Here is a 12,521-nt window from a genome sequence, read left to right as displayed (position 1 = left end):
GAGACATTAGGTATTTCAAAAAATTGCCATTATTTCGGATTACATATCTTTACAGCTACTAATTTTAAAAAAAGGGAAAAATCATGCTCTTTTTATTTCACGTCTTTAAAACTTGGAATTGTAAAAACAAAAAGGCTTCCATCTTTAAAGGAATAATAAAAATTATGTTTTGTTTCATTGCCTACCCATAGAGGGGGTTATCTTAAGAGTTTAATTTTTACAACAAATCTTTTATTTCCAAGTTTATGTTGTAGGGCTAGAACTAATAAAATGGGAGCATAAAATTGCTTGTATTCTTAAGGATATACACAATAAATACTGTTTTTGTGACTTGCAACCACGATGTATTATTAACATTTCTTAATGTGTGTAGAATAATAATGATTAGTAGGTATACTTTTTCACCGACTTCTTTTAATCTAGAGCGTTGCGCAGGTTTTAAAGGCACGAAAATCAAACAAAATTTGCCACCGAGTGAAACACAAAAATGTTCAGTATGTTCACCCACACCAACAGGAGAAAAGTACTTACTGTAACTAAATCAAGTCATAAAAAGTTAGCATATATTAAGTTGTATCATATTCTGGTATACAAAATTCAACTTCGACTGTATGCACATTCGCTGTTTTTATTTCCACTGATCACACGTGGCCCTGTCATCTAAATCCATCATTTTATTTAACAACTGATATGAAAATCGCATTTTCCATCTTCCGGTATAAAAGGTAAAAGACTTAAATTTAATATCATTTTTATTACGCAGATTACATTAATAGCGAAGGGTGTGGGTTCAGATAACGTTCTTTTTTTAACGTGCCATGAATTTTTCAAAGAAACAGTTTTCTTGCAGGATTTGTTCTTTATGTTCTAGTCTGCCAAAACATATAATAGGTATTGCTCGGCACCCCACTTTTTAGACTAATATACCAACATCTGACAATTTACTTTCAAAATTGAATTTTGTGTATTTTTTTTTTAAACAAAGATGAGATTTATTTATTTATTTAAACTTTATTGCACAAAAGTAAAACTTATTGTACAAAGAGCGAACTTATGGTATTAGGTAATCTCTACCAGTCAACATTAGGGCAAAGCAGAAAAGATTGTAATGGATTGTAAATCTAGTCACAGAAGATTTTTATTCTACTTGAGTATTAAAATTTTGCAACCCCGTATTATGTTAACTTGGAAGTGTAGATGCCAATAAAGACTCACATGCCATGTGCAATTTATTGTTGATAATAACTCCCTTTTTATGTTTGACGCATTTGTTATCACAATATTTGATGTCACTGTATTTCAAAAATATATGGGCGCTAGAGAAGTAATTCAAATATTTGTGTATCTGTAACTTTCCAGGTTATAAAAATACGAATTTCGGTTGAACACGTAATTATTCAAACAAAAAAATATTAGACATTACAACAAACATTGTAAACCTGTTTCTGGGAAGATGTTTCGTAAACTAAGAACATCAAGAGCACGCTGAATTAAAATTGCTTAAGGTATTGAAAGTGCTTCCAAATTTAACTAAATAAATTCGATTTTCAGTATTTTCTCATTCTAGCTGCCCATGTTAAAAATTCTTGATATTAATTTAACTAACTACATTAACTACATATATTGGGTAATACATTAGATTATAGTACATTACAGTACAAGTGAGAAAAAAGGAAGGTCGAAGTACTACATGCTTGATTCACAAATAAATCATCAATATTTACTTTTACCAAATTTAAATTTGTAATTCACACAATCACCATGCCGTCGCTTATCTGATGGGAGAGGCGTTACAGTAATAAAACAGTGAATGCACGGGGGAAATCTCTATGACTCGCCTTTTTATCTTTATTCTTTTTTGACAAATCTGAATTATGAGAGTGTCGTTGGATCCGTCTTTCAATTTTAGCGACGGGTTTTGAAAGGTTTTGAATACGATATGCCTAAATATGTTCAGCTGAGTTGTTTTCTCGTGTCAGAATTAAACATTTAGATTTCCCTTGGTGGCAGAGGCTTGAAATGAAATGAAGTGGATTATAAAAAAAACCTTCGTTTTTATATCTATAAGATTTTTGAATATACAAGTTGTCTATTTGGTCACCTACAATAATGTAGGTAGGTAGGTTCCCATGCAAAAAGAAATACTTTTTGAGACCCAAAAAATTCCCTTATTAAATGATTACAGGTAAACATAAGGATAATCATCTTTTATTTTGTAAATTTAAATATAAGATAGATGTAACTAGTGTAACTTGAATATACAGATTAAAATGATTCGAAGGGAAGCTATGATGTGAAGGATGTATATACCCTCTGCTCGTATTTACAACGACCACATTTAAAATTATACCTATGCAATTTCAGTTTGCATAATCTTCTTGATCACGCATTTAACCAAAAAAATACAATTTCCATTTGTAAGACTCTCGAAATGACTAATAATAATTCCACCAGCTTTTTACCCAACATCGGGATCTGCAATTGCCTTTCTTCTTCAGATTTCATTACGATAATAAAATGGCAGGAATCTCTTGATTTATATTTGCCTATCGCGCTCCTTGTGATCATATTTGTGTCCCCAATACCTTATTGCTTTGTAAGATTAAATCTTTTTACTTTGTGCTGAACCTTATTTTGTTGAATTGCTATGAATTTTTATTTTTTACTCAAAATTAATTTGGATTTGTTTCAATAAATTAAACGTATTAAATAAGATACAAGTTAGAAGAAAAGATAGAAACTTTAAACTAGAAAGTGCGGTTGAAAAACAATACGCCCATGCTTACCCCTTTATGCCTGCCTATTCCCATGTCGGCCTAGCAATAGCAACAGGTGTTGAATGTCTTCCTTTGAATTCTAATTAATTTCCTATTCTATTCGTGGGTAAGTTTTTTGTTTTCATATCAAATAAATTTGACGACAGCGTGTCAAATCCGTTCGTTAGGGAGGTCATTATTTATTGCGAAGTATAAAAAAATATGATGTATATTTTAGAAGGCTGGTGAATTGGCCCTGTGAATTCAATTAAATTCAGACCAAGCTAAGTTGGCAACGATTTTCATAGCCCATGTATAAGGGATAAGCAGACGTCATAATTTCATAAAAAAAAGTTTTACTTGTCAAATAACATTTGCACCGGCTGGGCTGTCAAAATCACTGCCAAAAACTTATCTTGGTATGCTTAGTACCCACTTAGGATTTCCCATACCTTGTATTGTTACAGATTTAATTCGTTATGCCATTCAAGGTTTTCAGTAATTCTATCGTCATTGTTGAGATTGTTCCTTGATAATTTGACAATTTTTGACTACTTGAATAGGGTGATTTTTTACCATATTATGTCATTTTAATAAAACTAAATGTGACGGCCCAAAATTCTACAAGAACCTCTTGAAATATTGCAGTCGCGGTACAGAATTCACTAATTAACATCTAGCATCATCAGCATATTGAGCATTATCCAGAGCGACGCCTCTCAAAGATCAGTGACACCACTCTTTGGCACAAATAAAAAAGGATTAACGTTAAAAAGTCGAAAAAACCTCATCCACTCCGAGTTAATGATACGGCACAGTGAGTGGCGAAAAACAAAGGTTCGGGAGGCTGTCACACCGTAGCGTAAGTAATATAACAAATTCTCACTCACTTGTAGGTACGTACTTTAAAAGGTGTTTTTAGGAATTGATATTGTATTCATCACACAAATAAATTCACTTACCGGGATTTGGTTTAGCAGGCAAGCTCGCTATTGACTAGGCCAGACCGGTGCATTTAAAACCATACGTTATATTCATATTTTCATATAGCAGGTAGATTAGATAACTGATTTGGTATAATAAAATTTAATAATTATAGACTCCAATTGAATTTGTTATGAAGTTATGACAAAGTACTTAATTGTTTTGGATGATTATCATACATGTTCTGACCTAATATAATGTAATAAAAATAATAATAAACGGAAACCTCACGCCGCTCTCCTTGGCGAAAGAGAACTGGCGCAAACCTGTGGTACTAAGTACTGCGGACCGCAAGGCGGTATGGGAGAGCAAGCAGCTACACGGGCGGTTCTACAAGGCCCTCACGGGACCCGATGTAGACCTGCTCGCATCGGTGAACTGGTTACGATTCGGGGACCTCTTCAGAGAAACCGAGGGTTTTGCCTGTGCAATTGCGGACGAAGTTATGATGACGAACAACTACCGGAAATATATCCTGAAGGACGGTACGGTCGACATTTGTCGGGCATGCCGCCGTCCCGGAGAGTCACTCAGGCATATCATTTCCGGTTGTTCTCATCTTGCTAACGGCGAGTACTTGCACAGACATAATCTCGTAGCCAGGATTATTCACCAGCAACTTGCTCTTCAATACGGCCTTGTGGACCGCGAAGTACCGTACTACAAGTACTTACCTGCGCCAGTTCTTGAAAATGGTCGTGCCACGCTCTATTGGGATCGATCTATTATCACTGACAGGACTATTGTAGCCAATAAGCCTGACATTGTGATAATAGATCGACTGCAACGCCGGGCAGTGCTCGTTGACATCACCATCCCCCATGATGAGAATCTCGTGAAAGCCGAGAAGGACAAGTCCAGTAAGTACCTAGACTTGGCTCACGAGATAACCGCCATGTGGGATGTTGATTCAACGATCATTGTTCCAATAGTCGTTTCAGTGAACGGTCTCATAGCGAAGAGTCTCGACCAACATCTTAAGAGACTCTCGCTAGGTGGCTGGATCAAGGGCCAGATGCAGAAGGCGGTGATCTTGGACACGGCGCGGATAGTCCGACGGTTCCTCTCTCTGCAGCCCTAACCACCGGCAGCTTGGGCCCTGCCCCGCTGTTTTATATTGTTTTGTAAGTGGTTTTGTATTTTACTTTTATATTCATATTATAAACAGCCTAGCCTAAGATAGAAAATAAATACTGGATAATAATAATAATAATAATCTTGTGGGAACGAGTCACCATCTGCCGGAAATAAAATTGCATACCGTTTTATTAGGCAGGCGTCCGGTTTTTTATCCCATAGCCCAGTATTCAGTCCATCACTTTCATCCAATAGCCCAGACAGCCCAGTTCATTTAAGATTCCATTAACTCTCAAATAGTCCTTACACCCTAGCGGGTGTTGCCTCTGCGTGTGTCTCATGATACGGGCAAGGACAACATCCGCTCGGTGTACCCCTTACATTTCATTAGTGTCAAAAGGGCCTCTACGCGTTGGCTTCGGCCCCGTGCACGCGTCCCAAAGGTCCGGAACACTATTGTTCCGTGATGGGAAAGACATACATATAATAATAATATAATGTAAAATTGTATGTACAGCTACAGATTTAAAAACAAACAATAGGTATTATTACATTTCAAAGTAATTTTGTTATCAAATTCTTCGGAGCATAACATTGGAACTAACCAATAACAATAGGCACGTATTGTCAAATCAACATTTAAAAAAATCTCCGCTTAAACAGTATTTTCAGTGACTCCTAATAGCATTCTCATTGTACTGTTCGTTTCAGTGTAAAACAGAACCTCAAGGCTCGAGGTTCGAGGCTTGAGACCCGTCGCTTCTGGAGATGTCTCGATTTTTTCTACTCTATTTTCGATCCGTTTTCCTGAGGTTTTTCCACGAAAACGTCTGGCTCAGCTTCCTGAGCACTTGGCTAAGTCCAGCGAAGTGTTTTGCGATTCACAAGCAAAGAACCTACTTCTCTCGTGGACTTCGTATTTTTATTGTCGCCGGTTCTTGGTTTTAAAATAGGGTTTCTTGTAGCAAAGGTAACACTTGAATACAAAATATTACGTTTTTTATTCGCTATTTTTACCTACTACTTACTCGTACCTAGTACTTGTGTACTATGAGAAATGATCAAGTTGACTTGTCAAGAGTCTTACCAACGCTAAGGTTTTCAGCTACTTACGATTCCTAATTACTCAAACCCGGCAGGCAAATGCGACTGAAAAGCAGACAAGAGTCGTTTTACTTCCTAATACAAAGCCAAAGTCATCACGTATCTCAATTTGCCATTCACTAACGAGCTGCAGTTTTGCCATCTCCATTACGGCCTCCTACTCCAAGTATTTCCCCTTCTTAAACATGTTTTACTTTTTCCTTTATAATGCCTTTTTCTGTTTCATGTCGTTTTTTAGCCAGCGTCTCGGATGATTGCTCCGCCACGTACAAGTGGGCGTCTCCACAATGGGATGGCATTTTCTTTTTAATCCCTTATCTTGGAGAGCTCCCCAGTTCTGTATAGATATGGGGGTTGAAGACAGAATATTTAAATGAGTCAGGTGTGTTTGTTGAGGGTATGCTGTATCTTTACGGCACGTTGCGAACTTTGATGCTGTGGAGATAAAATGGAAATTCAATTTGTGTTACCCATTTGGGTTTCCATTTCAATGACGTTTCCTTAATTGTATCAAATCACTAAATATTTATTAAACGTAAAATGCCTACTTTATATTCAATTGTAGAGTGAATTGGGTAGCTCTGTTAGAAAACCGAAGTCTACTTAATTAAAACATAAAATGTTACGTCACATATTTTATATCATGATATTTAATTATTTCAGTTGAAATTATTTGATTCAGCTTGGAATCGGTATTAATAATCTCTACTTAATCTTCGAGTCATTCACGGTGATGCATTTATTAACATGAAAATGCGAACCTTATAGCAAGCGTCTTCATGAATAGCACGATTAACAGTTTTTTTATTATTAACTGCCTTAGTGATGATATGACAAATAAAGATATATTGTGTAAGGTATACAAAATTAACATTACTATTTCAACCCAAGCCCAAGACCAAGATCTCGTCGATCTCGTTCAGATGACCTGGCATTGGCTGTAAACGGTGACTCTCTACCTTATCTGCCAAAATACTAAATAGATATAACCGTGCACAAAAATCAAACAACAAAAAATCACAACGCTATATTATGAACCCAAACACACCCATCTCTAGATCATCTCGGCAATTTACTTATGCATATTAATGGCGTCGAAGCAAATAAGACGGATCGAGACGCAAAAAGAATTGAAGGACCCAACGCGGCTCACAAAAAGCCCGGGGACCCCTCTCCAGTGATCCTCGAAAATGCGAAAATACATTTTGACGGATGACAAAACATAAAAGATTACAGGAAAACCGGTACTTGTAATTTTCTGCACATTTAATATTTGTGAGTGTTTACCGGGCATTAATATTTATTGTAAGGACGTAATGCGATCGCGTTTCTATGGTGAAGTTTTGCTCATTCGTGTTTATTTATTTTCATTTGTATATTCTTATTAACCAGATTTACAGTATTTTGTATTATGGCTAGAGCCCTATAATAAAGAGTAGCACATATTGGTTTTATAATAAACACTTTTATTTAATTGTTATTTTTCTTTTTCCAGACTGACGCAGTATCACCCGAAGAATCGTCACCGGACCACTCGTCCGATAGCTCATTATTCTCGTCAATACTGCCGGACAAGCTGTCCGCCGGCTCAATCTGCACGGCAGTGCTTCTGATGCTCGGCTGGAAGTTTCTAAGTAAACGATGAAGTCGCACACACAAGAAATTTGCAACGCCATCTAGCGTGCAATGAGTAGCACCAGCTACTCCTGCGTCACGCTTGTTAATTTTGTATACATTTTATGTCTATCGGTTATTTTATAAATAGCCTTTTTACTACGATAGACTCAAAAACAGTTGTTGTACAAACTGTATTTGTATATTAAACTTACGCACTTTTTGACATGTTTTTGTACATGAATATTCTGAACTTGTTACATACTTTTTGTAGATTTGGAATGATTATTCTCCTTGTATTGAGATTATTTATAAAGATTGAACGGCAATGCGGGAAAAGTAATTAGAACTTCGAGGGAAAGTGAGGCATTCGAAATGTGAATTTTAAAATTAATAACCTAGTTACTCAATATTGTTATTTTTTTATAAAATTGTAGTGCAAAAATAAAACATATTTTACCTACTAAATAAATTATTCACTTGTCAATTTTACATTCCGCTTTCGGTGTTGAAGTATAATCTATAGTTATTATCTGAAGTGAAAAATAGGAATACTTAACTCTATTTATCTCAATTACTATTTAGAAATTTCTTCGAAGGGTGGACCACGTATGTTCTATATTATACAAAAATAGATTTTATTTTAGTTGAAAATAAAGTCCGTTTTCCCAGAAATTGTTCCAAAGAGAGCAGCCTAAAAATTATCATCGATTGATCTCATTTTATTATTTTTGTAATAAAAATGTTTATTTTAGAATAGCGCTAGTGTATTTATAATGTAAAGAGGGAGTGGAGAGTGCCAAGTTATGTAAAATGAAAATTTTATCAGAGAAGGTCTATTTTAATAATATTTCTTGTATAAAAGTTACTTTTAGATGATTAATATGCTCTGACATTTCTGTTAAACTCAAAACTTGAAATTAATTATTGTATGCCCTAAATTTCTCGTCCGAGTACGTCGTTTATTGAATTAATTTGGAGCTGTTATAATTAATCAATGGAGTGTTAAAGAAATGAAAGGGTCTTGTAAGATAATTGTGTAGTTTATATTCGACTTTAATTCGTAAATACCTTAGTATTATGCTAGATTTTTATTCGTTGTATCCACGATGTATAAAGCGTTTTGTTTTCAGAATTAGAAATGTCTATTTTATTAATTTAAAGAAAATTGCAAAAATTTACCTAACTTGAATTCAGTAAAGGGAAAATTAGTTTAAGGCTGCGTTTCGATCACATATATATGTTACGACTGTTACGAGGAATACAATCATAAGAATAACTGCACACAGCGAGAAAGACAAAATAAATTATGGTATTATTTTGATAAAAAATACCTCCCGATATATCGTCGGTCAAAACGCAGCTGGACTGTCTTTTTAGTAACCAAAATGGGAACAAAACGTTTCGGGAACAAATATTCTTTCATCAAAACTCATCTTGTTCATTTTAAGCTATTTCATTTTAGTAATTTTAAAATGGAAGGATGTGTTCAAATGTGATATGTAATTTATTTAAGGAGATGATTAAATAAAAGAAGTTTTCCTAATGATCTCTCGAAAACTCTTATTGCTAATATTTTTTTGCTAATTTGTGCTAAATAATAATTTAATTACAGCAATAATTGCATTGTTGTAAATATTTTTGTAATCTATTAGCTAGCACAAATTGCTAATTAAACCGACATTACGCATATAAGAGTTTTGTACATAAATTAAATTGGTATGCTTATTGCTCTTTTATAAGAATAAAATTTTGTAGAGGACAAATCCTAAAATTCTATAAATGCTTTTCATGCGATAAAATAGAAGACGCAGATACTTACTACCATGAATTTATTTTATACGACTGAAATTACTGCGTTGAAATTATATTGGTACCTACTTATTTTATATTAAGGGCTAATTTACACGGCCCGCAAACTCGCATACGAGTTTCATTACATTGCTTTATTTGATTGTTGTGCTGAATTGTATGTAACCTAAACAGTCTGCAATGTAAATCGCATAATTATGAGTTCGGCCGCCGCGCGCCGTCTAAACGGGCCCTAAAGCGTATTAGTCATGATTCATGAACGAACTTTGCTCAATTACTTAAATGGTCAGTTGTTATCAATATTTAGACTAATATGTATTTTTAGGATTTCTGGCATGAATGGTGCGAATATGCATAAATAATATCATCTATGTGCATATACTGGGTAGTGCATGAATAAAAATAGTTGCCGAAGTGCACGTTGATTCAAGTGTAAATCCTTGTATTTCGGCGGTCATAAGACAGAATAATTGTCCAAAAACAGAATAAACCGTATATTTGAACAATTATTATATCTTGTTCTAACCAACCCATTCATGCCAGCTCTCTGGAATATAAACGTGAATGGAAAATAATTTTAATTATCTGGTCAGTATTGAAGAAACGAGTATATTCCTTAGTGCATAATAGACAATTTTGTTTTTACACTAGACTTTTAAAATTTACACTGCCATGTATACTAATGAATCATAATTAATAAGTATTATCAATATCAATTGATAATTTTTGAACAAGCCATGCATTGTACGTAAACTATCTATAAGATTATTTAAATTGTGAATTCGAACTATAATACTCTAATACCAAATGCGTCTTCTATGTTAGTACCGGCTGCTTACTGCTTTACACAATTAGTAAATAACATAAACGAAACTGTAAGCAATATAATTGTAATTATTCGTAGATTTAAGATTAGTAAGGGAATATCCCACTACCAAGTCTTTACAAATTAAGGTTGTTTGTGCTATATGCCTGTGCTCATCAGGTTTCAATGAATTTCGATTACTATTGAGTAGCCATAACAATAAATCAAATTTGTTACTGTTTTGTAAAAAAAAAACTAATGTTGGACTACAATTACCTATAGCTATAGTAATAGTATATTATTCAGTGATGGTACAGCATTGCCTAAGCCAATCCAATAAAAATAACAGAGAGTATTCCGAAAAAATATGAAAACCTGATTCATTTAAATCCATAGGTACTTTATTGAGTTCATTTCACTTAGAATCGTTATCATTGTCTATCTTGTAAACATGATTCTGTGTTGGAAGAACTAAAAGTACCTATACTTAAAATAAAAATCAGGTTTATGTTTTATTTTTAAAAGGTTCAAACAAGGCTTTGGCATCAAACGATAGGTACTAAACTCTAGACATGGAATAAAGGAATGGAGAAAGTCATTTTTTGGGAAAGAGTGATTTATATGTATAAAAATCTGTATATTTTACCTGACTGTAGCAACAGAAAGGATTGTGTTTTAGGGTTAATTTTAAGAATTTAGTAAATAACGCGGCGTATTTTAAGTATTTAGTTTATTCTGATAAGTCATACCAATTGACTTGCTCGTAAGTTTAATTGTAGCGTATTATTTTAAAATCTACTGCCTTTTATGCCTGTTCTCAATATTTTTTTATTTAAAAATATAATTTTTATGATAAATATTGCATTTTAATTAAACAATCCTTGCTGCGTTTAACGGTGCTGCTTTAGGTGACATAACATTTTGTGGCATCACTGCCAGCGTGATAGTTACTAATAGACTTTTCTTATGCTGTTCCTATCACACGTTTTTATGTCATATAATTTTATTTATTATTTATAGCAGCAAAATTGGTAGCACCATCAAGTTACAAGAATTTTGAAAACCTATTGAAAGCCCGTACCCATCAACCACAGACTTGAGTTTATAACTTTACAACTCAAAACTGAAACTCAACTTAGATACATCAAGTTTAACTGACCGTTTGAACTCACTTATAAACTAAACTTAGATGGATGGTACTTAAACCGCACAAGAAAACTTGTGCTCAACTGCAACTTTACCTTAAGGTACGCTTAGACGACGGCAAAATGGATCCAAGTTTCCAGAGACCGATTTAGTCTTCAATTGGTTCGCGAGGAAGTGCATTAGGCGGATGTGAAAAGAAAATGATAGTCTGGGTGAGTTGTTATGACGCCATTAGAACGGTTGAAAAGAGTTATAGAAACTTTTAAGTTCTTCTTGAGGATATCGCTAAGGAGGAACTACTATTTTCTTTCACCAAGTTAGCCTGCTCAGTGATCCTGTTCTTTAGCAATAGAAATGGAAAATATGGTACCTCTATACCACATCGTGTCTCTACACGGCGTTTTTTTATCGTAGTGCAACAGGCACAAGGGATTTTGGCTAAGCTGTAGGTACCTTTGCTTGCACGAATGTGGCATGGGAATATTCGCAAACATGTGCACATTATGAATATCTCGCTCGCTATAATGCCAGGCCCCGTAGCCGAATAGCATTTCTGCGATGCGAAACGCTGCAGAAATGTAGTCTGAGATAGAGATAGATAGCTACGAAAGAGACATTACCGTGAGCGTTTCGTGAGCATTTGTGCATTCGGCTACGCATACAGTAGGTACTAGGTACCGAGAAATATAAAGTAAATTACGCACAGTCAACTAGTTTTAAGTAGCAACCCTGTCTGAAACCGCTATGTATGCTATAGGTATACCCCACAACAAACATAACGAATGGTGTGAACATCTAATCAAAAAATTACTTCACAAAAAAGTCCCACCAAAAAACACGTAAAAAAAACATCTTATAACAAATTTATGCACACTCACAATTTATACTAAAGGTACCCTTATTTCCTATAAAACATTACAATGCCGTCGAATTAAACGCTATGCTTAAGCAGTATAGTACTTTTTATTACTTCCGCCTGCATCAATAATTTGGTATTGCTAGAGGGTGTTTAAGTATTAAAATAAAAATATTAATAGTAACGGGGTATGTTTAATCTCTGGAATCGGAAACTAATCGACACGTTTAGGGGTAATTAAGAGGAGCCCTGCTGTTTTATTCTTTATGCCAAATAGTTTCCCACAAATCACACTAGAGATTAGAAAAATTCACAAGCACTGTTTTTATACTAATAATTTGATTGCGATCAAAAACAGCGTGATAAC

The 12,521-nt window shown here is 34.5% G+C and overlaps 1 protein-coding gene across 1 annotated transcript in view; it reads left to right on the top strand.

Annotated features, from left to right (window-relative positions):
* The window catches only part of LOC125241308, a 28,048-nt gene extending 17,085 nt beyond the window's left edge, over nucleotides 1-10,963 (top strand). Inside the window, exon 3 of the mRNA XM_048150107.1 lies at nucleotides 7,417-10,963. Coding sequence (XP_048006064.1) covers nucleotides 7,417-7,566 — 150 coding nt within the window. The 3' untranslated portion in view covers nucleotides 7,567-10,963. The remainder of the gene's footprint in view (nucleotides 1-7,416) is intronic.
* Nucleotides 10,964-12,521: the final 1,558 nt, after the last annotated feature.

Source organism: Leguminivora glycinivorella, chromosome 1 (genome assembly GCF_023078275.1).
Source record: "Leguminivora glycinivorella isolate SPB_JAAS2020 chromosome 1, LegGlyc_1.1, whole genome shotgun sequence".
In the NCBI taxonomy this organism is placed as follows: domain Eukaryota; kingdom Metazoa; phylum Arthropoda; class Insecta; order Lepidoptera; family Tortricidae; genus Leguminivora; species Leguminivora glycinivorella.
This window is presented reverse-complemented; position numbering and strand designations above follow the sequence as displayed.